Genomic DNA, 27,980 nt, shown 5'->3' with positions numbered 1-27,980 from the left:
CCTTAACAATTAAACATGTAACCTTAATAATTGACCCATAACCTTAACAATTAAACCCGTAACCTTAACAATTAAACTGTAACCTTAACAATTAAACCGTAACCCTAACAATTAAACCTGTAACCTTAACAATTAAAACCGTAACCTTAACAATTAAACCCGTAACCTTAACAATTAAACTCGTAACCTTAACAATTAAACCCATAACCTTAACAATTAAACTGTAACCTTAACAATTAAACCGTAACAATTAAACCCGTAACTTTAACAATTAAACACATAACCTTAACAATTAAACCCGTAACCTTAACAACTAAACCCGTAACCTTAACAACAAACCCGTAACCTACACAACAAACCCATAACCTTAACAACAAACCAGTAACCTTAACAATCAACCCGTAATCTTAACAATCAATGCATAACCTTTACAACCAATCACTATCCTTAACAACGAATATTCTAAAAATACGAAAAAAATAAAAAACAAAAATAATAAAATAATAATCATCTTCAATCATTTTAATATCATCAAAGTAACATCATGATAGAGAGAGAGAGAGAGGATTCAAACCCTTAACAATTGACCCGTAACATTAACAATTAACTCGTAACCTTAACAATTAACCCGTAACCTTAACAATTAACCCGTAATTTTAACAATCTTCCAATACAAACAACAAAAATAATAAAAAATAAAAATAATAAAATAATCCTTATCAATCATTTTAACTATCATCTCAGTACATCATGATACAGAGAGAGAGAAAACGAAAATAATAAAATAATCCTCATTATATTTTAATAAAAAAGAAAGAGAGAGAGAGAGAGAATGGTATTATGGTCTTCATATATTTTAATCTCTTGGGTTTTGTGTTTTGGGGCTCAGAGAACAGAATCTTTATTTTTGGGGGCAAAACACCAGTTGACAAAGTCTTGGGGGTGGGAAGCACGTTTTCTTAGTTTTTGGGGGCTGGAAGCATTTTTCTCTTATTTTTTAATTAAAAATATACAGTACATGGTGTACGGCTACAAACAATAGATACATTCTAAAGCATGTGCCTATGCATTTTGTAGTATGATATAACGTTGGAAAAATAAGATACAACGCAGAAGAAAATATATGCATATTATGTAGATTAATAAAAATTAATTAAATTCTAGAAGAATACCTGAAACGTTTCCCGAATTTCTTCGATAATCTATTCCAAGATCAATACGAAATAGCTTCCTCAAGAGAAAAAGCCTCCAACTGAAATACACCCGTCACCGAAGAGGAGCAATACTGAGAGATGGGTTCTCAAAATATATTTTCTTTTTTTTTCTTTCTTCTTTTTTTATAAGGCTACATATGAATCCTATATATAGGATTGGACCTGCCAATTTCAAAATAATTCTTAATTGTTTAAAACTCTATTCATAACATTTAAAGATAGAACATTTTTTCCATAACAATTAGGATAGAAATAGAATTGTATTATATGTAAACCTCTTCTAATGACATTAGTGAGACCAATTGGGTCCTATATCGAGAACCAATTATTAATTAAATTAATAATTTTAATTTAACAGTTAAATCCTATTAATTAAATTAATAATTTTAATTTAACAATCAAATCCCTATCCGACCAACTGTTCATAAAAGCTCTTCCATAATATGAGATTAAATATTCGTTAATAATATTATCTTACATTCAGTCCCCTCATATATTAATTTATTTTAGGTAACTTTATTGAGCATGACAAATCACCTATTTGCTCATTCATAAAATTGCAATCCCATGAACATAAATAAAAATTATTTTAAAACATCAAAATATTTTATTTTATAAGAAAATAAATTTAGAAAAATAATTTTTAAAAATCACCCGTCAACGGGAATTTAATATCTTCATGGGATATGCATTATAAATTAACTCACAAAAATGAATTTACTAGATCCTCTCTAGATATCCATCGTTTCAGTCAATGAAATATAATAACCCAACATTTCAGGTTGTATAGCACTTGTAAAACAATCTTACCAATCATATCAAAGTATACTAAATTATCAAATAAAAAATGATCATATCAAAGTATACTAAATTATCAAATCAAAAATGATAATATCATCAAGTCTAAGGAATCACATAACAATTTGAATTCTCTATCTCTTAGGTGACTCATCCTAGAGAATCCAAATAAGGTATTGTGCTACACATATCAAATATGCACTTATCGTTTCCAAATAAGGTATTGTGAGTTAATGATTCCCAATAAACTAACCAAATACTTTTTAGCTAGTATGTTTTCTCATATTTGGTTGCTCTATTTTTTATGAAAAAGGGTGGAAACCTCAAATATGAGATGTTCATATTGTGAACGCGTGAAAACACGTGAGGTGATTTAAACGTGGGCCCCCACGTTGTGAAGAGATCAGCAGACAAAAGTTGGGGCCATCCTTTCCGCGTGAAGAGATCACGAACAGCATAGTACGACCCACCCAAATGTCTGATTGAAACCTATAAATACCTAGTTTATTCTAGGGTTTCTGGGGCGAGCAAGGCAAGGGACGTGCAAAGGACGGCGCAGGCCTGGTGCAAGGGGTGTTTTGCTGCAGAAAAGTAAGTGCAAAAAGGGTTTGTGCAGGAGAAAAGAAGTTGGCTGTTTTCTCTGGCAGCGTGCAAGACAGGGCGCAGGCAGAGAGCAAAAGTGCTTCGACGGCTGTGCAAAGGCAGATTTTCTTGGGTTACGTGCAATAAGAAAAACAGAGGTTCTTTTGGCTCATTTCGAGAGAGATATTTGTGTGAGGGATCTGAGAGTTTGTGTGAGGGTTTAGATTGTGAGATTATAAACCCTAGTTGTATTCTCTCCCTCTAATAGTAGATCCCCCCTCCCTTCTTGTCCCGTGGACGTAGGCAATTTGCCGAACCACATAAAACTTGTGTGATTGCTGTTTGTGGCCATTGTAATAGTTTATTAGGATCCCTCGACAAGTCAATCCTAGAACTGATGAGAGGAAGAGCCGATATCTTACTTTGTTAAGATATTCGCTTCAGATTCTTGTTTCCTAGGTGAGACGAGAATTCTTATTGTGATCTTTCTCTCTTATTATGTACCAGAAACTCTGCCGAAATTTTCACTGCGCACAACAAGTGGTATCAAAGCTCGGGCTACGCTTGTACTATTTGGAGGAATAGATCGATTTGAAAGCTCGTCTAGGGCTTTGTTTAGTGATAAAGGTTGGATCTTTTGGTAAAAGACTCTATCTTTTCAGTTTTGGATCTATTCTTCGTTCGTTGGTGCGTTGAGAAAGATGTCGAGGAAAGAAGGTGCTTCGGGTGTCGAGGGTGGTGCTTCTGGCACGAAGACCATTCAGAGTTTGAATATCCATTCTATGAAGATAGATGTGAAGAAATTTAATGGCACAAACAACTTTGGATTATGGAGATGCGAGGTTTTGAATGCGCTGAACGCGCAGAATTTAGAGAATACCTTGGAGTTAGATGGCAAGCCAGATGATATAGAAGAGAAGGTTTGAAAAAAGATGAATCGAATGGCATGTGGTATGATTAGGTCTTGTTTGACTCAAGATCTAAAATATGATGTGATGAATGAGACTTCTGCGAAGAAGATTTGGGAGCTTCTCAAAAGCAAGTATCTAACAAAGAGTGTTGAGAATCATTTGCATTTGAAGAGGAGACTTTATCGTTTCCAATTGTAGAAGGGAACCTCAATTAGTGATCACATGAACACCTACACAAAGCTTCTTGTGGATTTGACGAATGTGGATGTTATAATTGAAGATGAGGACAAGACGTTGCTATTGTTGAGTTCCTTACCCGACGAGGAATATGAAACCTTCGTTCTTACTTTGATTAATGGAAAGACATCTCTTTCGTATAGTGAGGTGACTATTGCACTTGTGAATAATCAGCTTCGAAAGAAGGATAAGGAGGCTTCAGTTGAGTCGGTACCAGAGGCGTTGGTCGTAAGAGGGAAGAATCCGAACCGGAAGAATTGAAAATCACAGTCTAGAGTAAGGCATCCTACAATTGGAAAAGATCAGTGTGTGTGGTGTAAGGAGACTGGTCATTGGAAGAGAGACTATCCAAAACTCGACGAATGGATGAAGAATAAGCAGAAGGGAAAAGGGAAGCAACCATCATCAGAAGCAAACATTGTTATGTCGGATGGTAATATTTCTGATACTTCTATTTATCCGCTTTCTATCAGTCCTATATGTTGCCATTCGGAGGAATCCGAGTGGATATTGGATAGTGATGCGACCTATCATGTGTGTCCTAGAAGGGAATGGTTCTCCAGTTTTGAGAAGCTGGATAGTGGTGTGGTGTACATGGCTGATAACCGTGCATACCAGATCCTTGGGATAGGAAGAATTAGCATCAAGATGTTTGACGGAACTATTAGGGAGTTATATGATGTGAGATATGTTCCTTCTTTGAGGAAGAACTTAATCTCGATTGAAGCTTTGGTTGGAGAGGGTCTGAATGTTCGAATTGAGGATATGGTTCTTAAGATTATGGAAGACTCTCAGATTATGATGAGTCATGAGAAATAACCTGTATTACTTGACTGGAGGTATAATGACAGGTGGAGAAGTGACGACTTCTATTGATTCGACTAGACTGCGACATTTGAGGCTTGGCTATTCCAGTATTGATTCCTCGCATAGATTGAAAGAGGGTATGAAGACCTGTAGTTTGAAGTCCAGTGAACATGTTGATGTGAGCAAGAAGACCGAGGTGAAATTTGGCACCTCTATTCACCGTGCTAAGGGTCGTTCTGGAGGTGTTCACGTGGATGTTCGGAGACCTTCCAAAGAGGCATCATTAGGAGGAAATAGATGTTTGGTTTCCTTTGTTGGTGACTATTCTAGGTGTGTTTGGGTTACAATCAAATCCCCATTGGAGAAAGTCCTAGTAGTATCCAACAAATTGAAGAAGTGTGTAATAGACAGAAAGGTGAAGGTACTTCATTCAGTTTTTGATAGGAGGTACAAAATGGACCTATTTCTATATTGGAGCCGAGCTCACGGTATTTTGAGACACTTCGTTGGAAAGGAAATCTTGGGGCAACGAGATAGGGTGACAAAATTAGAGAACCATGCCTTGCTGGAGGAGGATCGGTGTTTACTGTCAAGCAATGGTCTGTAGAAGAGTTTATGGACTAATGCTTTGACATATTTGGGTCATCCTATTAAAGAGTTGTTAACTGCTGTGATAGGAGGTAAAACTCAATTTGGTGTTTGGTCTGGTAGTGTCACTTCGGTTGAGGCTTCGATGATGAAACTAATTGACTCTCAGCAGGTGGAGAGTTTTAGACAGACCTTAGATATATCGTAGCGGGTGGAAAGTGATGCTACTCCATATTGGGTGGAGATTACTCCACATACTCCAGATCATACTGTATCATTTGGGATTCCAGTTGAGGTGACATAGTTAAGGGATCAATTGTTTTTGGATGCAGATGATGAGTTGGTTTTTGATTCGAGTGCAGCTGGCAGATATAGTTTGGATATGGCCATTGGTTCACCTCAGGTGGAGGTGTTTGATTCGTTACACTTTGAGGCCATTGGAGGTGCTATCAGCTGCAGAGTTGATGATATTGGAGAAGGGTTGTAAACTCTTCTATTGGATTGAGGTCGTTCGTGGCCACTTGGATGAACTACGGGCTGTTTGATCTCTTGGGAGAGGGGGTACATAGGCAACCACACTGGTGCAGCCGAATTTGGTGAGACGACGCATTGGTGCTCATGTTGGTGTCGGCTCAGTTTTGGAAAAACTTCACCGAGATGGAGAATTATGAACGTGTGAAAACACGTGAGGTGATTTAAACGTGGGCCCCCACGTTGTGAAGAGATCAGCGGACAAAAGTTGGGGCCATCCTTTCCGCGTGAAGAGATCACGAACAGCATAGTACGGCCTACCCAAATGTCTGATTGAAACCTATAAATACCTAGTTTATTCTAAGGTTTCTGGGGCGAGCAAGGCAAGGGACGTGCAAAGGACGGCGCTGGCTTGGTGCAAGGGGTGTGTCACGCCCCGAAACTACAGCGAAAATTCATAAAATACGGGGTGCGCGACAGCAGCGACCTGTGCATGAGACAACTCTTATGCACGGGTCAAGCCTGGCACTTCATATCACATAGTTTATTTCAAAATATTCACAACCTGGTGATGATAGAAGTCAGAGCAACTATATATATGATCGGTACTTACAGCCCACAAGCTCACTGTTATAAACATTTTTACAAAACAAAACAAATTATGCTGAAGATAACATCAAAAAGAAGAGGCTCTCCATATCACGCCTCTCAGCCAAAAGCTTAAACCAAAAGTCGGCTAATAGGAAGCTACGCCGGATCTGAAAAAAATATTTAAAAACAACGGGGTGAGCTAGCGCTCAGTGAGAACATTTCCCTCTAGAGTTCCTAGATAACTAACAAAATAGTAATAAGAATAGTTCTCAGAAATTAACAAATTTTAAGTTTTGCATGAGAAATTCACAGATAGCAAAATACGATCCAAATATCGTAATATTGTCATTTTTAAGAAAGAATACAACAATTATATTTCCTTTCTCATGTGCAACTGAATAAACTGTGAAATTTCTTGGAATCAAACCCTTTTTGAATCAAGGTAAATATTAAGAAGAAAAAGAACTACTAATTTGTACAAAATCAGAGAACTGTTGTTTTCTTAATTTCACAGTCAATTATCAGAATCTTATTTCTCGATGAATATTTCATGAATGTAAAAGTCACCCCATAGGTCACACTAAGGCTACGAATTTTATCACAGTAGCAAGAGAATGCGTAAATCCGCATCAGATAACAGATAATTCCCGGGAATCAAATGCACCCAACACTACCATAGGTTACTGGCCAAATACAGATGGGCCAGAACAAATTTTGGAAGGGACAATACAGAAGGGCCAATACAGAAGGGCCAAATACAGGTGCATTCACCATATGGCAGGCAGAAACAATCCATAGTGGACTATTTGAGGGTTTGAAAACATCGAGATCACATGTCAAATGAGTAATACTTTGCATATCAGAATTTACAGATATTTTCAAATGAAGTTGGCAAGGTAAAACTTCTCATTTCTGTTAAAACAGTTTACAGATATTTACTTTTTCTTTTATCAGATACTAAATCACGAAAAATCTTTGAATCTGTTAAACTGTTGAAATACGTTCCAAATATTTCATCAAAAACTTTTAGATATAACAAAGTCCATAATTATTTGAAAATTGCACGAGAGCCAAAGTTATTTTTCATATTTTACATAAAGATCAAATTAGCTTTTCATATATTGTACGAGGCTAACATCGTATTATAGGATAGACCACAACAGAAATAGGTTAAATCTTTATATACATGAAAAGACATATTATTTATTTATTTATTTTTATCACAAGATAAATCAAATATAAAACTCATGCAATTTCATATTATAAAATACTAGTGAGAAATGAACTCACTGAGCGCTAGCTCACCCCGTTGTTTTTAAAATATTTGTAATACCCTAACCCTTGAGAGGGTGATGTGATTAGTATTGATAGATTTGATTGGATCTCTCTCTCTCTCTCTCTCTCTCTCTCTCTCTCTCTCTCTCTCTCTCTCTCTCTCTCTCTCTCTCTCTCTCTCTCTCTCTCTCTCTCTCTCTCTCTCTCTCTCTCTCTCTCTCTCTCTCTCTCTCTCTCTCTCTCTCTCTCTCTCTCTCTCTCTCTCTCTCTCTCTCTCTCTCTCTCTCTCTCTCTCTCTCTCTCTCTCTCTTCCCCTCTCTCTCTCTCTCTCTCTCTCTCTCTCTCTCTCTCTCTCTCTTCCGCCCCTCTCTCTCTCTCTTGCTCTCGCCATGGCTGCAGGATGGCGACGAGGAAACCGCCGGGGACCAAGAGCGGCCGACGACGAGGTCCTTGCCGGATCTAGGGGTTAGTTATTTCTTTTTTTTTTCTTCTCTTCTTTTTTTTCAGTTTGTTTCATGCATCCAAAACACACAAAAGAATCCTTTTGCAAACCCTAAATTCTTTTTAAGTTCATATTCATAACAATTTAATTCCCTTATTCATTCTATTTTGATTGATTTACTGAGATCTCTATAACAACTTTACTCCTCTAAACCAAGAAATCAACAAAGGGAAGAGTTTATACATTTGGTTAACTTGAATTTTAGATGAAAAAAATCCCCTCTTTTCCTTTCCTGTTCACTGCTTCCTTCCTCTTCTTCCTCTTTTTCTTCTTCTTCTTCTTTATTTTTTTTCGTTTTTAACCTAAATTTCTTCCCTTTCCTCCCCTTATATACCGTTGGGAGGCGGTGAAAAGATAATCGCTATGTTAAGCGGTGGAGAAACTCCCCACCATAAAATTTTTAATTATTTTATTCATTTATTTATTTATTTATATTTTTGTTGGCTATTACAGGGTGTTTTGCGGCAGAAAAGTAAGTGCAAAAAGGGTTTGTGCAGGAGAAAAGAAGCTGACTGTTTTCTTTGGCAGCGTGCAAGACAGGGCGCAGGCAGAGAGCAAAAGTGCTTCGGCGGCTGTGCAAAGGCAAGTTTTCTTGGGCTACGTGCAACAAGAAAAACAGAGGTTCTTTTGGCTCTTTTTGAGAGAGATATTTGTGTGAGGGATCTGAGAGTTTGTGTGAGGGTTTAGATTGTGAGATTGTAAACCCTAGTTGTATTCTCTCCCTCTAATAGTAGATCTCCCCCCTCCTTGCCCCGTGGACGTAGGCAATTTGCCGAACCATATAAAACTTGTGTGATTGCTGTTTGTGGCCATTGTAATAGTTTATTAGGATCCCTCGACAAGTCAGTCCTAGAACTGATGAGAAGAAGAGCCGATATCTCACTTTGTTGAGATATTCGCTTCAGATTCTTATTTCCTTGGTAAGACGGGAATTTTTATTGCGATCTTTCTCTCTTATTGTGCACCAGAAACTCTGCCGAAATTTTCGCTGCACACAACACACATCATCTTTTTCTATAATAGTTTTCTTTTCTTTGTTCAGTTCAATTCTTGAAACTAAGAAATAGTTTATGTGTCAATCTCTCGTTGGTTAATGTACCTCAATTCTAGGTAATCTATTTCGTAACTTTTTATGAGGAAATGGGATGAAATTGTATTCGATGATTTCCTTTACCTATATCCTTTTATTTGGTTTCCAAGAATCCTCGTATTAGCTGTTTTCTCACAATTTTCTGTATCATCATAATGAGATTACCTTTGTTTATTATGTATACCCTTCTGATTTTATTATCAAGCTATTTTCTCTGCAATCAAACTGGCACTCTTTCAGGTTTAGCAAAGCTCATGATATCAGTGTCTCATATTCCCCTCAAAGATAATAACAAAGAGTTCTAGAAAATTCAATTTGATTTTCAAAATGATGGAGGGGCATTTTGAAGAGTCAATCAGAAACAAGGAATCACATAATATGCCATCAGCATCAATCATAAATTTGATGTAGATTCCGTCAAAAAGTTAGTTGAACAGTTGATTATTTCTCTACAATTGATCACTAATCGGAACAAACAATCAGCATTTAATGAAGAATTAACCAAGTGAAAAATATGCGACAAGCAATGTAAAAGTCTGATGCGCTTCTTGTTAAACAACTGATTTTGTTGAAATTGAAAGTTTGTATAAGGAAACGTTTATGGGGGTCAAATGCTCAGAAACTAGAAATGCTAATTACTTAGATTATTGAAAAACATATTTAACATCTATTATGAGTAGCTTATGTGGTTATGTACCTCTATATCAATGCATGTATGAGCTTTAAGAACAAGGAATGGTTGTTGAGTTGGCTTTTAGCATTGAATGGCTACTATCTGAAATATATGGAAGTGAAAAATCATAATTTTTGGGTAAGTTGGTGCTTATACTTCTCAGTTGCATTAATTGAGTCATCTCCATAACATCTATCTTCCTTCATAATGAATTCAATCCTCTTCTTATTTATCTTCTTACATTCTTTCACCCAAGATTTTTTTTTTAAATTATCTGATGAGTTAGCATGTCAGGTTTCCTGGATTTTTACTGCACTGACTTCTTAATTAACAAGCAACAAAGGACACTCTACCTTCGCCCACTACAAAGAAAGCTCGACTCTATGAATTCTCGGTGCAATCTCTGAAACATAACTTCATTCCTCCATCAAACCAACCAAATGAAGGCAATCAAAAGATATCTACTTGATGTAAAGAACATAATATACAAAAGCAAAGCAAAGGTAGCCCTTTTCTCAATCTTAGCTCTGATACTACTAATAACCATCCCCCCTTATTTCTACCCGTTGCTACACCAATTATTACCTACTTCTTCTAGTGTCAATGTTCGAACAAGTGTTATGTACCGAAGTTGTGATATTTTCAAAGGGCGATGGGTAAGAGACCCAAAAGCTCCATATTATACGAATGAGAGTTGTTGGGCTATTCATGATAACCAAAATTGTATGAAATATGGGAGGCCTGATAATGAGTTTATGAAATGGAGGTGGAAGCCTGATCAATGCGAGCTGCCGATATTTAACCCTGCACAGTTCTTGGAGATTGTTCGCGGTAAATCGATGGCTTTTGTAGGGGACTCACTGGGGAGAAACCATATGCAAGCTTTAATGTGTCAGTTATTAAGGGTAAGTTTTTTTTTTAACATGTTATGCCAATATCAATTTTGCATTTTGACACAGAAAAGCAACCATGCAGGCATCATTCAGAGTTTGTATGACTTATTAGAATTCTTTAGGTCTACTTTTTGTTGATTTTGAAAGAAAATTTGGTTATATTCTATATCTAAGTACAATTTTTAGTTTGCACTCTGAAACATAACAAATTCCTGATGGGCACATGACTAGATAAACACTGTTCTGGTTGAAATCAAATCAGTACTGTTCTTTCTTAATATCACTGTTGTTGAACTTACTATTGTTGTAGTTTAATTATTGAAGATAGGCCTCCTGGGTTAAATTTTTTATTTTTCTTTTACCCTTGATGAAATTTCAGTGTTTCCTCTGGTTAAAAGTAGTGAGTCCATCCGAGCGTAAAGAGTCAAAAAGTTTAACCTAGGGGTTCTATCTGTAGCAATAAACTTACAGAGGTTGTAAGTTTAAAAACAGCAAAATAAAACTCAATTCAAGTTTTAAAATGTGTAAAATGAAGTTCATAAATTTTCCTTATTAATCAATTTTTGCAAAAAGTTCAGGTTACCTATGTCGAAGATGTATCTCCTACTACTGACTACAAGTCAAGAACCTGGCTATTTCGAGCCCACGATTTCACTCTCGCAAACTTCTGGTCACCATTCTTAGTAAATGCCAATGAAGCCGAGCCCAACGGTGATCCTCTCAATGGTGTCTACAACCTCTATCTTGACGAACCAGATAAGAACTGGACAATGCACATTAACAAATTCGACTATGTGATAATTTCAGCAGGCCAATGGTTCTTTAGACCAGTCATTTACTACGAAAACAATAAACTTATCGGTTGCTATTCTTGCAACCAAGCCAACATAAATAATCTTCCAATGTACTATGGATATGCAAGGGCTTTTAGGACTTCATTCAAAGCCTTGTATGGTCTAAATGGCTTTAAAGGTATGACATTTCTTCGCACATTTTCACCTGCGCATTTTGAGAATGGTGAATGGAATAAAGGAGGGAATTGTATTAGAAAAACACCGTTTAAGAGTAACGAGACTAGTTTAAGAGGTTTTATGCTTGAGACTTATATGACACAGATTGAAGAGTTTAAGGATGCGGCGAGAGAAGCAAAGAGGAGAGGCTTGAAATTTAGATTGTTGGATATCACAGAAGTTATGTTATTGAGAGCAGATGGGCATCCAAGTATTTATGGGCATTGGCCACATGAGAAGGTGTTGCAATATAATGATTGTGTTCATTGGTGCTTGCCTGGTCCTGTTGATGTCTGGAATGATTTCATGCTGGAGATTTTGAAGATGGAAAGTCTAAGTTCATTTTTCAGTCATATTGCCAAAAGAGCAAAGAATGAGCCATGACATATAGTTTGTATTCAATAAGATCATTATATGTGTATCAGCAGTAGACACCATGTCAAATATGTACATGAAATATCAGCATAAGTATATCCTAAAAAAATTACATTACATCTATATCATTCAAAAACTTAAGAATTTACTTTCTTTTCTCTGGAACACCTACATGGCGCGCATTGAACATGAAATCCGATTAATAAACATGATACCTTATAAGTAAACTTTCTCGCGCCAGAATATAAGATACGCTTACACCTAAATTTGTTGAGCCAAGAAAAGAAATGACACGTGGAGCATCACCCACATCATCATGCAAGCGAACATTTCTTGATTCGCTGACGATTGGAAAAAGTATCGCAAAATTGCATTATTTGAATTTATGCATATTAATATTGAATTTATGAGATGCGCTGATGGATTTAACTGTCCAGATTGCGTGCATCTTGTGCTTTTTAACGACTATAAATATGTCAATTTAGTCCATTCAAGGTGTTATAAGAAATTTACATGAAAAAAATGAGTGATTGGTTATGGGCTCAATATATGTTCTTGTTAGTTAGGAAGCTGCAGCAGCGAGCTGTAGCAGATGTTGTAAAGGATGAAGGTCTCCAACCTGTCCAACCTGCATGTTACAAGCTAAGGCTTAGCGTCCGATCCAAATTCCCTATCGAGGGATAAAATGAAGGTAAGGATAAATCTAGCTATGATGTTATTGTTAGGATTCACCCCAATAATAACGCCTCGAACGGAGACTTAATCACAAAATAAGTGCACAAAATTCAACACAGAGTACTCACAGATATACGTGGTTCACTCCTTCGGAGCTACTCCACGGTGCAACGACGACGCCAAATTCTTTTATATCCCAAAAGAATTGATCCAAGAGAACACCCTCTCTTGATCAGATACACTCCAAGAATTCTCACAAACTCTCTCTTTGTTTTCTCTTACTCTTCTATAAGAGGAGTTGTTTCTGGGATGAGATTTTCTTAAGAGTTTAGGGCCCTATTTATAGTGTTTGAGAAATACTATGCACAAATAAAATATTATTAGTGCCCCCCGCCATTAATAATATTTTACTGTGGGACCCACCACCTTTTTCATTTTTCTCAAAAATCGGCCACCGAATTCTCTAATGTTCAACAAAGGCTGCTGGGGGTCAACAAAGGCTGCTGGTTAACAATCTCCCACTTGAAGATTTGATTGAATATCAATCATATCTTCACACCATTCTTGGTAGCATCATCCGGATGTCTTGTATCTTTGGCGTCTTGCACGGCCCTCAACATTCTCAACGGAGGCCATATGAGGCTGCACACAGCCTCACCTTCTCGAGCGGAACTGGCTTGGTCAGCATATCAGCTGGATTATACCTCTCATCCGGATGTCTTGTATCTTTGGCGTCTTGCACGGCCCTCAACATTCTCAACGGAGGCCATATGAGGCTGCACACAGCCTCACCTTCTCGAGCGGAACTGGCTTGGTCAGCATATCAGCTGGATTATACCTCGTATCAATCTTCACAAGCTTGAACTCGTTCCTGCTTTGCCATCTCCGTATGGCATGGTGCTTCACGTCAACATGCTTGGTCCGAGCATGGAATGCGTCGTTCTCTGACAAGTGAATGGCACTCTGACTGTCGCAGTGGATGAAGTATTTCTCAAAGCTTACTCCAAGCTCGAGAAGAAAAGCCTTCAACCATAGCAACTCCTTTGCTGCCTCTGCTGCAGACACGTACTCGGCTTCGGTTGTCGACAAAGCCACAGTATCCTGTAACTTGGATCTCCAACTTATCGCTCCACCACCCAAGATGAAGATGTAGCCGCTCGTGCTCCTTCTTGAATCTATATCCCCTGCGTAGTCTGCATCACAAAAGCCCTCTAGCTGCAAATCTGCCCCGCCATACTCAAGACAATGGTCGGACGAGCTTCTCAAGTAGCGTAGAAGCCACTTGACCGCACCCCAGTGTTGCTTCCCTGGATTGCTCATGAAGCGGCTCACAACTCCCACTCCTTGTGCAATATCTGGCCTCGTGCACACCATCGCATACATCAAACTCCCGACGACAGATGCATATGGTATGTTTGCCATGAACTCGTGCTCTTCAGCAGTCTCTGGTGCTTGGGTCTTCGATAGCTTGAAATGACTTGCAAACGGCGAGCCCACCGGTTTAGCTTTCTCCATGCCAAACTTTTCAAGAATCTTCTCAATGTAGGCCTTCTGAGACAACCTCAGCCTCCGTGCTGATCTGTCTCTGATGATCCTCATCCCCAGAATCTGGTTTGCTGGACCCAGATCCTTCATCTCGAAGCACTCGGAGAGACGCCCCTTGAGTTCCTCAATGCGGGCCAAGTCGGGCCCTGCAATCAACATGTCATCAACATAAATCAAGAGTATTACATAGGATTCGTCATATCTCTTGATGAAGCAGCAGTGGTCTGTGTCACATTTGAGAAAACCGTTCTCCTCCATAAAGTTCTCGAACTTCATGTACCACTGTCGTGGAGCTTGCTTCAGGCCATACAAGCTCTTGTGCAGACGACATACGAGGCCCTCCCTGCCTCGTTCCTCGAAGCCCACTGGTTGATGCATATAGATTTCTTCCTCCAGATCTCCATGAAGGAATGTCGTCTTCACATCCATCTGTTCTAGGTGGAGATCTTGAACTGCTACAATGCTCAGCATAGTTCGGATCGTGGTCAACTTGACGACGGGAGCGAAAACGTCAGAATAATCAATCCCTGCTTTCTGTTCATAGCCCTTCACTACAAGCCTCGCCTTGTAGCGTCTCCGTCCATCGGCTTCATCCTTGACCCGATAAATCCACCGATTGTGAAGAGCCTTTCGCCCTCGTGGAAGCTTTACAAGCTCCCAAGTCCCATTCTTCATCAAGGACTTCATTTCTTCCTCCATGGCAGACTCCCACTCGCCGCGAGCTTTGCCGGTCTGCTGTACCTCCTCATAGCTCTCTGGCTCACCATTGTCAGTCAGGAGAAGGTAATTCATTGTGGAAAGGTACCTCTCTGGCACCCTTGGATTTCTTGGAGCTTTGCGAATTGCGATCGGCAACTCTGCTGGATCCTGCTGCTGTGCATCCTGCATGTTCTCTTGGTCTCCGTCTTCTATGCTGATTGGTATCTCATCGTTGTCCTCACTGTCAGCAATATCTGGGAAAAGAGGGGGAGATAGCTGACTCCCACTCACCTCTTTGGTCTTGTACACCGCATTCTCATGGAATACGACGTCACGACTGCGCACCACCTTGCGCGCATCGTGATCCCAGAAACGGTACCCATACTCATCTCCTCCATAGCCGATGAAAGAGAGCTTCTTTGACTTTGGATCAAGCTTTGACCGGTCTGCAGGATTGGTCATGACATAGGCGTCACAACCAAATACTCGTAAGTGCTCTAGCTTCAGCTTCTTTCCGGTCCAAGCCTCTTCAGGTATCCCATAATTGAGAGCCGCGGATGGCCCGCGGTTGATCAAGTATGCAGCAGTATTGACAGCTTCAGCCCAAAAGCTCTTGGGCAATCCGGAGTGGATCCTCATACTTCTGGCGCGCTCCAAGATAGTGCGATTCATGCGCTCCGCCACTCCGTTGTGCTGAGGTGTGCCTGGGACGGTCTTCAGTCTCCGAATCCCACGGGACGAGCAGAAGTTCTCGAACTCCTGGCTGCAATACTCGCCTCCATTATCAGACTTTAGGCACTTCAGCTTATTGCCTGTTTCGTTCTCCACACAGGCAAGCCACTTCTTGAAGATGATGAATACATCTGACTTGTGCTTCAAGAAGAACACCCACAATTTTCTCGTAGCATCATCAATAAAAGTGACAAAGTAAAGAGAGTTACCAACAGATGGGACTTGCGCAGGTCCCCACACGTCGGTGTGCACCAACTCCAATTTCTGCAGTTTTGGAGCCGGTCCGGTCTTGTTGAAGCTCACCTTCTTTTGTTTGCCTAGGATGCAGTCCTCACAGAAAGTCAGATCGATCTTGTTCAGACCCGGAAGCCTCTCTCCCGCGGCCATAATCTGCATCCCCTTCTCGCTCATGTGGCCAAGTCGTCGATGCCAAGTCATGCAGTCGACGGATGATGATGATGATGCTTGTCCTGCGGCAAGCAAGTGGTCGATCTTCCCGTTGGCGATGTAGAGAGACCCCTCGCGTTTGCCGTGTGCCACCACCAGGGCACCCTTGGACACCTTCCAGCTTCTCTGCTCGAAGGATACTCTGTAACCGGAGTCAGTCAGTTGCCCGACTGATATAAGATTTCGCCTGAGATCTGGTACATGCCGAACATCATTCAGCGTCAAGGTGGTCCCGCCCTCCATCTTGAGGGTACAATTTCCCTTCCCGGAAACCTTACAAGGTTGATCGTCGCCAAGATAGACTGTCTCCAAGTCCTTCTTCACGAACGATGAAAGCAGCTTTTGTTGTGAGGTTGCATGAAAAGATGCGCCAGAGTCGATGACCCACGCATCACTTTTGTCTTCTAGGGATAGGAGAAGTGCATCCGAATCCGTCTCGTGCATGAGATTGGCTGCACCGTCAGCCCGATCATCCCCTGCTGATGCTTGAACAGTAACTCTGCAGTCCCGTGCAAAGTGGCCCTTCTTTCCGCATCTGAAGCACTTCCCTTCACCGTAACCATTCGGGTTTGGCTCTTTAGACTTCCCTCTGGATTTTGATTGGCCTCGTCGTCCCCTACCCTTCTTCTGTGCACGCCCTCGTGCCTCGACATGCAGAGCACTCCCACTGCTAGAGGCCTCAGCTCCTGAGACTTTGCGGCGAGATTCTTCATCCAGAATTGCCCCAACCACTGTGTCGAGCTTCATCTTGTCATTGCCATTAGCGTTGCTCACCGCCATTACCATATTCTCCCATGAATCTGGTAGACAAGAAAGTAGCAGAAGAGCTTGGATCTCGTTGTCGAACTTTAGATCTACTGCAGCAAGCTGTTGCACCACAGCCTGAAATTCGTTCAAGAAGTCCGCCACGCGAGCTCCTTGCTGCATCTTGAGATTGAATAGCTTCTTCATCAGGTACACCTTATTTGAAGCAGACGGCTTCTCATACAGCGCCTCCAAGGCCTCCATCAACTCCTTGGTGGTGGTCGCATGCGAGACGTTGTAAGTCACATGCTGGTGAAGGTTGAGCCTGATGGTGGCAAGTGCTTTACGATCGAGCACCTTCCACTTATCGTCGTCCATCTTCTCAGGTTTCCCCGCCTCTCCTTGGAGGGGTAGGAAGAGATCCTTCTGGTACAAATAGTCTTCTATTTGCATCCTCCAATACCTGAAATTTTGGCCGCCGAACTTCTCAATTCGAAGCCTGTTGTCTTCAACTGTAGATGTCTTTCCCGTATTTGTGAATAGTACCGTATTCGTGAATAGTACCGTATTCGTGAACAGTACCGTATTCGTAAATAGTACCGTATTCTTGAATAGTACCGTATTCGTGAATAGTGCCGTACACGTGAATAGTACCGTACACGTGAATAGTGCGATCCACTTTTAGTGACAGCCACAGAGCATACGATAAGCAGATATATATACTCTAAGTCAGGCTCTGATACCAGTTGTTAGGATTCACCCCAATAATAACGCCTCGAACGGAGACTTAATCACAAAATAAAGGCACAAAATTCAACACAGAGTACTCACAGATATACGTGGTTCACTCCTTCGGAGCAGCCACAGAGCATACGATAAGCAGATATATATACTCTAAGTCAGGCTCTGATACCAGTTGTTAGGATTCACCCCAATAATAACGCCTCGAACGGAGACTTAATCACAAAATAAGTGCACAAAATTCAACACAGAGTACTCACAGATATACGTGGTTCACTCCTTCGGAGCTACTCCACGGTGCAACGACGACGCCAAATTCTTTTATATCCCAAAAGAATTGATCCAAGAGAACACCCTCTCTTGATCAGATACACTCCAAGAATTCTCACAAACTCTCTCTTTGTTTTCTCTTACTCTTCTATAAGAGGAGTTGTTTCTGGGATGAGATTTTCTTAAGAGTTTAGGGCCCTATTTATAGTGTTTGAGAAATACTATGCACAAATAAAATATTATTAGTGGGACCCGCCATTAATAATATTTTACTGTGGGACCCACCACCTTTTTCATTTTTCTCAAAAATCGGCCACCGAATTCTCTAATGTTCAACAAAGGCTGCTGGGGGTCAACAAAGGCTGCTGGTTAACAGTTATCCCCTCTCTTATACAGCTTAAGGAACTTCCAGTGCTTTGTCTTTCAATTTACTTTTTACAAATCTTCCAACTCCTCATTTTTTTTTATTTTCTTGTTCATCTATGTATCAGTACCTTTTTACTTAACAAATACATTTCTCAGGAAAGCTTATCAGAAAAAAAAATCAAATTAAATAAACTATTTTTCTTGAATTTTTTTTTATGTTCAAGGGTAAGCCAAAGACCAGAAACATCTGACACTTTTAATGGCACATTTCCTTATTTTGTTTATTATCATACTCTGTAGACAAATAGTTTGGCTGATATCTAATGCCATGGAAAAATGGTCACAATTACTTTCCATCAGGGGAATTTTACACCCCACCCCAACCACAAACAAACAACAAAAAAAAAAAAAGTAGAAACGGTTTGCCTGGTTTTGAGGGTAATTAACCACCTAAAGTTGAGAAATGTCACTTAACCCTCATTAAGTTTTGTGAGATGACTCCCGCAATTAACACCGTAAGATCTGATTTTCCAAACAACCAAAATGCCCCTGATGGAAAACCCCTCTTTCATGTCCATTTTAACAATTTTGAAGGTAGTTTTCACTATGAGAAATCAAAACATTGATCAATTCAAGAAGTAGCGGTACAGAAATCTACATATCACCGACAACAAAATATTTGCTGAACATGCACAAGCAACAGCCAAAATGCACAGTTACTTGATAGTGTCCTCTCACCATACATTTTACACTAAATCTGAGGGAGCCTAGCAGAAGCAGACCTCCAACCCTCCATCTTCAACATATTCAGTAGGAAATCATTCCACGAATCAACCGGTCCTGGCAAACACCAGTGCACACAATCATTATACATAACAACATTTTCACCAGGCATGTGCCCGTATTTACTAGGATGCCCATCTGGCCTTAACAAAATCGCCTCCGTTATATCCAGCAACCTAAACTTCAAACCTCTCTTCATTCCTTCCCTTTCTGCAGCCCAAAATTCCTCTAACTGTGTCATGTAAAGCTCAAGATTAACTCCAGCCAACCTCGTCTCATTACTCCTGAAAGGCCTTGTTCTTATGCAATTTCCCCCTTTATTCCATTCTCCATTCTCAAAATGTGATGGCGCAAAAGTTCGAAGAAATATCATCCCTTTAAAATTTTGCAAGCTGTTAATAGCTCGAAATGTAGTTCTAAAGGCCATTCTGTAACCATAGTACATTGTCAAATCTGTGATATTTTTCTGTAGACAGTAGTGACACCCTTTGAGATTGTTGTTTTCATAATACATTGTTGGACGAAAGAACCAGTGACCTGTGGATACAATTACATAGTCAAAATTTTCAATTTGGGTTGTCCAATTTGAGTCAGGCTCATCTAAGTATAGATTGAAGAGGCCAGTTAGTGTTGGGCCTCGAGGGTCAGCTTCTTGAGCCTTTACTAAGTATGGTGACCAGAAGTTGGCTAATGTGAAATTGTGTGTAGGATATGACCAACGCTTGGACTTGTCATCGGTTGTGGGGGAAGTATCTACTGCATATGTTACCTGAAAATTGAAAATTGAATCATAAATAATATTCATATATAACTTCATATACACGTGCATTCCTACATCTAGGACTTGCACAAACTTCCATTTTATTAGGTGGCACGCTAACAAATGCTACAACGGTTAAGGGTATTAAGACTTAACCATATTAATGTGCTAAAAAAAATGTATAAGATTTTTTTACCCAACTACAAAACTAGATTCATTATGAGGCATAATATATATATAAGATTTTGACCCTCTAATTAAAACTTCTAAAATTTGTCGCCCAAGGCTTAGGTCTATGTTTTGAGTTGGGACTTAGAAAAAACAATTTTAGTTGATTATAAAGTCTAAATCTGGAGATGTAACCCTTAAATGTTACAGTACCTGAAATTTCATGAAAGCAGTAAACTAATTACCCAATGCCTGTACATGTATATATAAGATGACCTGTGATTAGGAATTGGTATAAATTGCAAACTTACCAAATGTCTAAAACGTGGTGCGATTAGACTTATCCTCTACAATTTTAGCAAGAAGAAAGCCTAAAAAGTAGTTTCGATCATAAATACAACCTAAGTCTCTATATCAGTTTGTTATGCCTTTGGTGTCACTAGGTTCCTTTCAAGTACAATTTTGGCAACACTAACTGAGCATCATGTGTTTATCCCGAGGAAGATACCTCTATATGTTAAATATTTCAAGAAGGTCTAATTAACTTGAGCATCAACAAAAATATAAATGATGTTAAGATATAAACATTTTTATATACTCTTGAGTCCAAACCAATTTCAGGGTTAGTAGTTGAGACTTGAGAGTATTAATCACTACGCAAATGTCATTGGATTTAAATAGCAAAGGATTGCCCAAGTATAGAAAAAAAGCCAGTCGTTGTTTATATCAGTAGTCAGACGCCATCGAAAAGCATAAAAGTATGCATTAATGAGTCAAAAAGGATCATATAGTAAATGGAATATTTAACATCATTATCTCTAAAATTAAGAAAAAATTGAAAATTCTATAATATTTTCTTTGACTTTCTAAACATAACATTCTAATTTAGGCTTTCATCCAAGATATAATACTAGATCATTTTGTCAAATCATAATCACTCTACCCACATCAGATGCTGCGTAATGAAATGGGACATATGTACATCCTTTCTAGTCCATGAAAATTAGCGGGGGGGGGGGAGTGGGGGAATCAGCTAGTTACTACTTACTATCTATCCTATAAAAACATACATCAATGGTCATGAAGGGAAAAAAATTGGAAACATGCTAGAAAATATAATTATACTTACTCTATTTAAGAGGCACATCAAGGATTGCATCTGATTTCTTCCCACTGAATCTCCAACAAAAGCCAAAGACTTTCCCCTGACAATCTCCAAGAATTGCGCCGGGTTAAATATAGGCAAATCACAATCCTTCGGCTTCCACCTCCATCTCATGAACTCAGTATCTGGCCTTCCAAACTTCATGCAATTTTGATGCTCATGAATTGCCCAACATGTATCATTTGTATAATAAGGTGCATTAGGACTTGGTATCCACTCTCCTCTGAAAATATCACACTCTTTAGCCTTGTTTTTTTTTGAACTGACACACTCTTTAGCCTTGTTAACACTATTTATTTGCTCAATGATGATGTTATGTGATGACGAGGGAGGAGGTGGTGAAGGTTCATATTGAATTGACTGTCCTAGTAAAGAATAGTAGTAGAGAGAGGAGATGGTGAAGAGAACAAGAGTTAGTGTTAGAAAGAGAATTGGTTTAGAGGTTTTCTCTAGATTTGTTCTCTTGGCAGAGAGAAGATCTGAAGAATAAATGGCTTGCATATTGAAGAGATCAAAGGTTTTAGATTGTGTATCTTTTTAGAGTAGGCTAATGTGGATTTTATAGTATTTTGGTTGGCCATCATGTTGCAAGAAATGCTTGGAGTTATTTGCATGAAAGTAGGCCAGATGATAAAGCTGTGACCTTGCATTTGGGTTATGCTAGATTTTTGCTTTTTTTTACATATATTATATATTTACAGTGCATGGCCAAAATAATATGTTTTTTGTTGTGTTAAACCACCCTGCAAGGTTTTGACCTTCATGCATACAAATTTAAAAAGTTTCGCCTGCTTGTCCTCTGACAAAGAGGCAATTACTGTAAACATAATACGAAAAAAATGTGCTAAAAGGAAGACAAACTTTGAGGCTGCCAAATTTATCTCAAGCTTGCTATAAAAATACATTGCTTGGGAAATAAAGAAATATTCATTAAAAAACAATATAGAGTTAATAACTAACCCGAAAAGTTTGAAGGAAATCTGTAGAAGGATTTACTCCAGCTCAAGAGCAAGAGTTTAGAATCATAGATTTATCAAATAAAAAAATCATCCTTTTGAGAAATTTAGAAAGGCCTTGTACTATGAAAGAGACCCATTTAAAGTAAGAAGAATTATGAAGTATACTTTTGAAAGAAAAATGTATTATTCACAATTTTTTAACTAAACTCTTATCCCTATGATCTGCAGTTTGCAATATAGCAATTTAATATTTTAATTCAGAATAGTCTATTATTGGCTATTTAAGTTATGGTTGTTTAGTTTTCAATTGTGTTATTTCACAATTAACACGTAGCATAAACAGTCAGGGCCCATATAGTTATCAAAAATCAAATCATGTATAAACAAATATTATTAGTATGTGATCCAAATGCTATAGAATCTACTCTGAAGTTTCTAAAATGGAACATCTCAACTACCGTATGGTACGTAACAGTGTTGGGAATATAGTACTCTCAAACATATCTGTCAAATGAATAAAATCTTTGCCCAATCATTCTCAAAGCCATGCAGTTTTGTATTTTTTTTTTCTTTTACTTTATTACTTTATTTTATCTCTCTACACAAATCAGAAATGAGATAGCACAGCTTTATGTACCTAATGCAATTCTGGCAAATGCAAAAAATAATGACTAGACTTTGAACTCATGCGACTGAAAGGGGAACAAACTATGTGAAATGAGTTGTCGTTATGCACAAAGCAGAGTGCAATCTTCCAACCCATATCTTGATCAAAATACATGAAAGGATGCATTATTAGTCCCAATTAGGTACAATTACATGTGGTTTTCTATATTAGTTTTCGTTCCCTACTAATCCTTTTTCTGCGTCTTTGTTGGAGGTTCAAATCAAAAGTAACACTTGAACCGAGCTGTTTATTGGAAGCAAGACAAAAATGGCAGGTCGTATCAACGCATAAGCAAAGAGAGGAGAGCAACTGATTTTGACTTGGTCACTAGTTGGTGCACTTTGATGTTATTTGTGTCCCCTCACTGGATGTTATGTACAAACCATAAAATCCATGAGGCCCCAAATCTGCCATACTACTGTTGCATATGTCACAAATTAAATGATTGAGAGAGCTACACAAGATTACATATTTTAAAAAAAAAACTTTTGAAATAAGAGCACAAAAACACTCATAAAAGATATAATGTATTGCAAAATTTCCCTTCATTAGTGTGGACACAAGTAACTAGTTAGAGACAAGGACAAAAACAAGAAAATGTATTTAATACAATATGCTTATCAAAGGCAATTTTCCAAGGACCCCTTAAAGAAATCTCCTCTTAAAAACCTTGGTATCACCATAAAATTTTGCATGCTGGGTCATCATAAAAAGCTAGGATGATTTCTGCAATCATTGACCGATGAAGTGCCCAGCCTTCAGATTGTTCCATTGTATTATGCCATATTATTCTTTCTTTTGTTGAGGGGGTTTTCGATCGATGTAGGATATTCACTTGGGGCAATCCAAAGACCCCATAGTATGAATAGATGTAAACAAAATAATAACACAGAAGAAAATGTGTTGGATGGATAAACATTCCAGCAGAATTCAATACCAAAGAACAATATCAACCTGCATCCAAAGTTGATGAAATATGAAGATTCCAGTGTTAATGAGCACAAAGCAATAGACTCACTATAGATAAATTATGAGCCATGGTAAGTATGGTAGAATTGTACCGTAGAGGAGTTGGAAAAGGAGTTTTCCATAATAGAAAAGGCAAAGAGAAGAAATACCTGCCAAGGGAAAAGAAAAGAAAATTAAAAAAGAAATATCATTATTAAAAGTTTAATTTATATGGCCAAGGCACTATTAGCTGAATATATTTTTTTTGCTATTTAATTTATCATACTAAAATTTTACTATAACAAGAGATCTCATGTAAGCTACAATATCAGGTATTCAATTTTCACGTAATTTTCTTCAATAAAAAAGGTTTCTTTCCCATTACAATTTACAGAGACAACATTAAGTTTCTGCAAGATAGCATGTCAGCATCTATCTGAATGAAAATTTGAAATACTTGAAGTATCATAGTCATGGGGCCATACTCAGTCCTCTGCAGATAATAACAGATGGGAACTGATACCCAAAAAGAAAAATGAAAAAGAAACACATAAATTTGCAAATTAGACCAATACCTCTGCTAGTAAATGACTTTGATTAAAAAAAAATTGCTTGGGAGGCTTACCAAGAATAGAATTGGTAATGCAGAGAACGGGCACACATGATGCCGATGAAGTTCCCAACAAACATGAGAGTTACAATATCTACAAGAAGCAGAACAACAAAGAGCTTGGCTCAAGATGTATATCATAGAAGGAACTGAAATAAGACTTCTTATTGTTTTTTTTCTTATTGTAGACCAAAAAAAAGAGTAGGATAACATAGATCGAATCCTTATGAGATTTACACTTACGTTCCTTACTGAGAGGCCTATAGCTTGATTCAGAAGGAACAGATTGATGGGAGGACTTTTGCATAGCATTGTGAAGTCTTTTTTGCACTAGATGAATGAGCCCTCCTTCATGCCTGTCAGTGCCTGAAACACTCAGTAAATCCATATGCTGCCCAAGAATCCGATACAGTGTGGACATAAAGCTAACTGACTTAGCAATAGAAAAAAAATTGATAAACCTAAATAAGCAGTAGATCTACGTTAAGAAGATCAAGAGAACACAACTATTCTTGTACAAGATAGAATTCAAATTATCTTAGAAAAATTGTTTAAGTGAAAAAAACATATTGGAAGATTTAAGCATCAATTATCTAATTTAGAAAAGTAATAAGCAACTAAGCATCATAGAATGCACAGCAGATGACAAATATAACCATATATCTTAAGCACTCACTTGGACCATTTATAATGCGCAAACAGCAGAAGCAATGTAAGATGAAGAGCCAGCAAAGCGCTTGCAAATCCTTTTGACACAAATAGCTCTTCTGGAACAAATTTAAAATTAACAGACCTGAAAAAGAATATAAAAGCTTATGTCATATTATCTCTATTGATCGAAAGCCATTACAGTAATCATAATTATCTGAATTATATATCTCAATTGGATAGTCAGAAATATTACTGGAAAAAAAGTGCTCAAGTAACGCTAAAAGGGAACTAACAGGTGCTGCACCTACTGACCATCCGGATAATCATTCCTCACGATTGGATATGTCAATTAAAAGGAACATGTGCAACAGGATATGTCCACTTACATACAAATGCACATCCATATGTCAAAATTTTACACGTTTGTATGCAAAATAGTGTATTACAGAAAGAAATTTGCATTTGTGTGTATATACCTCTGATTACATACACTATTGAGTAAGTAGACAGATACAAACAAGTAGGTTTTAGCATTATCCATGAGCAAGAGATATGTTGGTATACTAATTACAATTTAACATAAGGATTTAGGTTAATCCAACAGCATCACATAATACTTCAAATGACAAAAGCAGCTTAAAAGTCTAAAGTATGCACCAGAAATGGATGAAAACACGTCCAAGATTGAAGGCCCTTGAGATGTATGCAACTGGATGTGACAACAAAAAAGGTAGACCGAATAGGATCTGCAATGTGCTCATCAAAGGAATAAAAATGTCAAATTCTACGAGAAGCAATGTAGAGTTAATAATAAATATTATCAGCAGGTTTTTAGCATATTGGCAATCTCCACCTTTCACAGTAGCAACTAATCAATACAGTGTTTAAACTTTAAATGAGCAACCAGTTAATCCACCTTTCACATCTACAAGTCAAGACTCAATTAGCCATAGAGTTGTTCAAGAAAGCTCTTTAAACATGCTCAAAATATCCCTTTTGTTAAAGCTTAGGCACTTGCACAATAAAAACATGGATAATGAAAGGAGGGGAAAAAACAGTTGGAAACATAGATAATTAGTGGCTAACATTAAGATTAGGAAAGGATTTGGATGATGGTGACGGGATAACTAGCCATAGAACATAAGGCTACACCTACATAATATGCATTAATCATATTTAAATTAGGAAGATATTTGTCAAGTTTCAATTGCTTCTATCAACAAGCAAGGATTACAAGCCACAAATTGTAGTCACGACAAAAACAAAGTCTTAACCCCATTCCCTGTGCAGCTTAGCAGTTGTCTTCTGCCAGTGAATGAGATGAACCATTCTTCAGTACGTATGATTAGAAAATAAAGCAAAATAAAGTTAGCAGCATACACTAAGATCTTAGTAAGTAGTTTCCTTTTTCTTAGATACAGGTTGCAGAAGAACTTCATCAACAACTAAAAAAATTTCAGCAGGCCTGTCCAATTGAACATAAAACACAAATATGAGAAAATATAGAAAATAAGATAAAACACTATAGATGAATACCTGCAACAATCCAGCACCTAACAATGCAGAAAGCAACCCCATAATACTCATACCCTGTAACAGGACATTTGAAAGCAACAGTCAATTTATTTAAATAAAGAAAAACTAGGATATTAAATATATTGATAACTAGTATCACACCTTCCACATTAGTAGAAGCAAAGGTGGAGCATACAGAAGAACATTCATCTTAATTGATACAGCTCCACTGCATTGCAAGACAAAATAATTTTAAAGAAAAGAGACCTAAACTTATCCTATTTTACGAGCAGAATTAATTAACTGCTAAAGGTTCTCAGAGTATTAATCAGAAATATGATAATCACCTGAAAATGAGTAACGCCAGATGCCACTTTTGGTAAAGAAGCAGAGCTAACGAAGCATGAAGCAGAGTCATTGCAAAGCAGTCATTGAAGAGACGAAGCATAAAGATGGAATGAATTCGCTTTGACAAACAAAGCAAGCTAAGGGTCCACCATGGAAGCTGCAAAACATTAAAAAAAGAATTAGCCATCATAAGACATTGTAGATGAAATGAAGAACTAAATTGGGAAAGGGGATTATCGTACTTTGATAAAATTTAAAATGGAAATCCAGCTATGTTCATTGGTAGAAAAATATTTTTAGGTGCACTGAGTATAAGCTAAAAGTTGTCCAACAGTGATATAGTACATTCTGATGCCCCAAGCAAGAAAATGTGAACTATAAAAATATATCATTCAGATTGAGTACATGCTGTCAAAATCTTCACCTCTGATACAAGAGAGCAACAAATTGACCAGTGTTCAATATGCCCTCCTTCTAGACAGTCAAAAGCTTAGAGAAGGGCAGGTAAAAGAAATATGTGTAAATTCGAAGATAAAAACAAATTGATCTGATGCAAAAAAATTGTATAAGAACAAAGAGAAGTGCATGATGCGCATTCATCATCTCCACCATCAAGGAATTTTCAGGAAAAACAAAAAACCAACCTAATTGCTTATGGCAATATAATAATAAACATAAAAGACTAGAGTCACTTTCTGAAAATATTTCATGAGGTTACGTACCAAGTCAGTCTTTACATAGATGAGAAAGATGATTCCCAGATTAACAATATACAAGATGCCGAATAAAATCTGCATAGACACAAGAAAATAGAGAGTTAGAAACATATAATCACCAAACTACAAAGGTACAGGACATAGAAGCATGACATGATGTTATTGAAGCCAAAGAGGTAACACCCAAAGTGCAATTATCAAATATTCATAATAAAATTTACATATAAGATGCTATTCTAGGTACTACTGACGTGTGCATCATGCTGGCACGATTATCCACAAGTAAAATACAACAAAAACAATTCTGATCACTAAAACCTTGCCTGGTGCATGCAACTATCTTTTCAGAAAGTTTGATATACATGATTAGCAATACACATACAATTAAACCAGCAACAACCTGTCATAGATGACAGACACTAAAACAGACTAATTGCACTTACTATACCTAACC

At 38.0% G+C, this 27,980-nt stretch overlaps 3 protein-coding genes across 5 annotated transcripts in view; 1 reads left to right on the top strand and 2 right to left on the bottom strand.

The window, feature by feature from the left end:
• LOC109843558 (protein trichome birefringence-like 19) lies at window positions 10,160–12,112 on the top strand. 2 transcript variants are annotated; one of them, XM_020412496.1, is made up of 3 exons: window positions 10,160–10,644; window positions 11,211–11,604; window positions 11,748–12,112. In XM_020412496.1, the coding sequence occupies exons 1-3, from the start codon at window positions 10,180–10,182 to the stop codon at window positions 11,750–11,752; spliced, it is 864 nt and encodes a 287-aa protein (XP_020268085.1). In that variant the 5' UTR covers window positions 10,160–10,179; the 3' UTR covers window positions 11,753–12,112. The 2 variants fall into 2 exon arrangements, with proteins under 2 accessions (XP_020268085.1, XP_020268084.1); XM_020412495.1 differs by having other exon boundaries at window positions 11,211–12,112.
• On the bottom strand, window positions 18,915–21,996 carry LOC109841032 (protein trichome birefringence-like 19). 2 transcript variants are annotated; one of them, XM_020409886.1, is made up of 3 exons: window positions 21,392–21,996; window positions 21,077–21,358; window positions 18,915–19,788 (listed from the first exon to the last, which is right to left on the bottom strand). In XM_020409886.1, exons 1-3 carry the CDS (start codon window positions 21,611–21,613, stop codon window positions 18,988–18,990), a joined length of 1,305 nt encoding a protein of 434 aa, XP_020265475.1. In that variant the 5' UTR covers window positions 21,614–21,996; the 3' UTR covers window positions 18,915–18,987. The 2 variants fall into 2 exon arrangements, with proteins under 2 accessions (XP_020265475.1, XP_020265474.1); XM_020409885.1 differs by having other exon boundaries at window positions 21,077–21,994.
• Window positions 23,250–27,980, bottom strand: part of LOC109841030 (dol-P-Man:Man(5)GlcNAc(2)-PP-Dol alpha-1,3-mannosyltransferase) — a 14,662-nt gene continuing 9,931 nt past the window's right edge. The window contains exons 4-13 of the mRNA XM_020409884.1: window positions 27,533–27,601; window positions 26,810–26,967; window positions 26,625–26,691; window positions 26,484–26,537; window positions 25,605–25,693; window positions 24,973–25,089; window positions 24,540–24,652; window positions 24,312–24,390; window positions 23,800–23,856; window positions 23,250–23,692 (exon numbers count right to left, since the gene is read on the bottom strand). Coding sequence (XP_020265473.1) covers window positions 23,515–23,692; window positions 23,800–23,856; window positions 24,312–24,390; window positions 24,540–24,652; window positions 24,973–25,089; window positions 25,605–25,693; window positions 26,484–26,537; window positions 26,625–26,691; window positions 26,810–26,967; window positions 27,533–27,601 — 981 coding nt within the window. The 3' untranslated portion in view covers window positions 23,250–23,514. The remainder of the gene's footprint in view (window positions 23,693–23,799; window positions 23,857–24,311; window positions 24,391–24,539; window positions 24,653–24,972; window positions 25,090–25,604; window positions 25,694–26,483; window positions 26,538–26,624; window positions 26,692–26,809; window positions 26,968–27,532; window positions 27,602–27,980) is intronic.

Source organism: Asparagus officinalis, chromosome 5 (assembly GCF_001876935.1).
Source record: "Asparagus officinalis chromosome 5, Aspof.V1, whole genome shotgun sequence".
NCBI classification, from domain to species: domain Eukaryota; kingdom Viridiplantae; phylum Streptophyta; class Magnoliopsida; order Asparagales; family Asparagaceae; genus Asparagus; species Asparagus officinalis.
Note: the sequence above shows the minus strand (reverse complement) of the source record. Positions and strands in the feature narration are given on the sequence as shown.

Excerpts from the sequence above, each read along its gene's own strand:
- LOC109843558 (XM_020412495.1), top strand. The coding sequence starts at position 10,180 with ATGAAGGCAATCAAAAGATATCTACTTGATGTAAAGAACATAATATAC. Across the intron at positions 10,645-11,210 it reads TAATGTGTCAGTTATTAAGG|GTTACCTATGTCGAAGATGT; the intron begins GTAAGTTTTTTT and ends CAAAAAGTTCAG.
- LOC109841032 (XM_020409885.1), bottom strand. The coding sequence starts at position 21,613 with ATGCAAGCCATTTATTCTTCAGATCTTCTCTCTGCCAAGAGAACAAAT. Across the intron at positions 19,789-21,076 it reads TGATGTGCCTCTTAAATAGA|GTAACATATGCAGTAGATAC; the intron begins GTAAGTATAATT and ends TTCAATTTTCAG.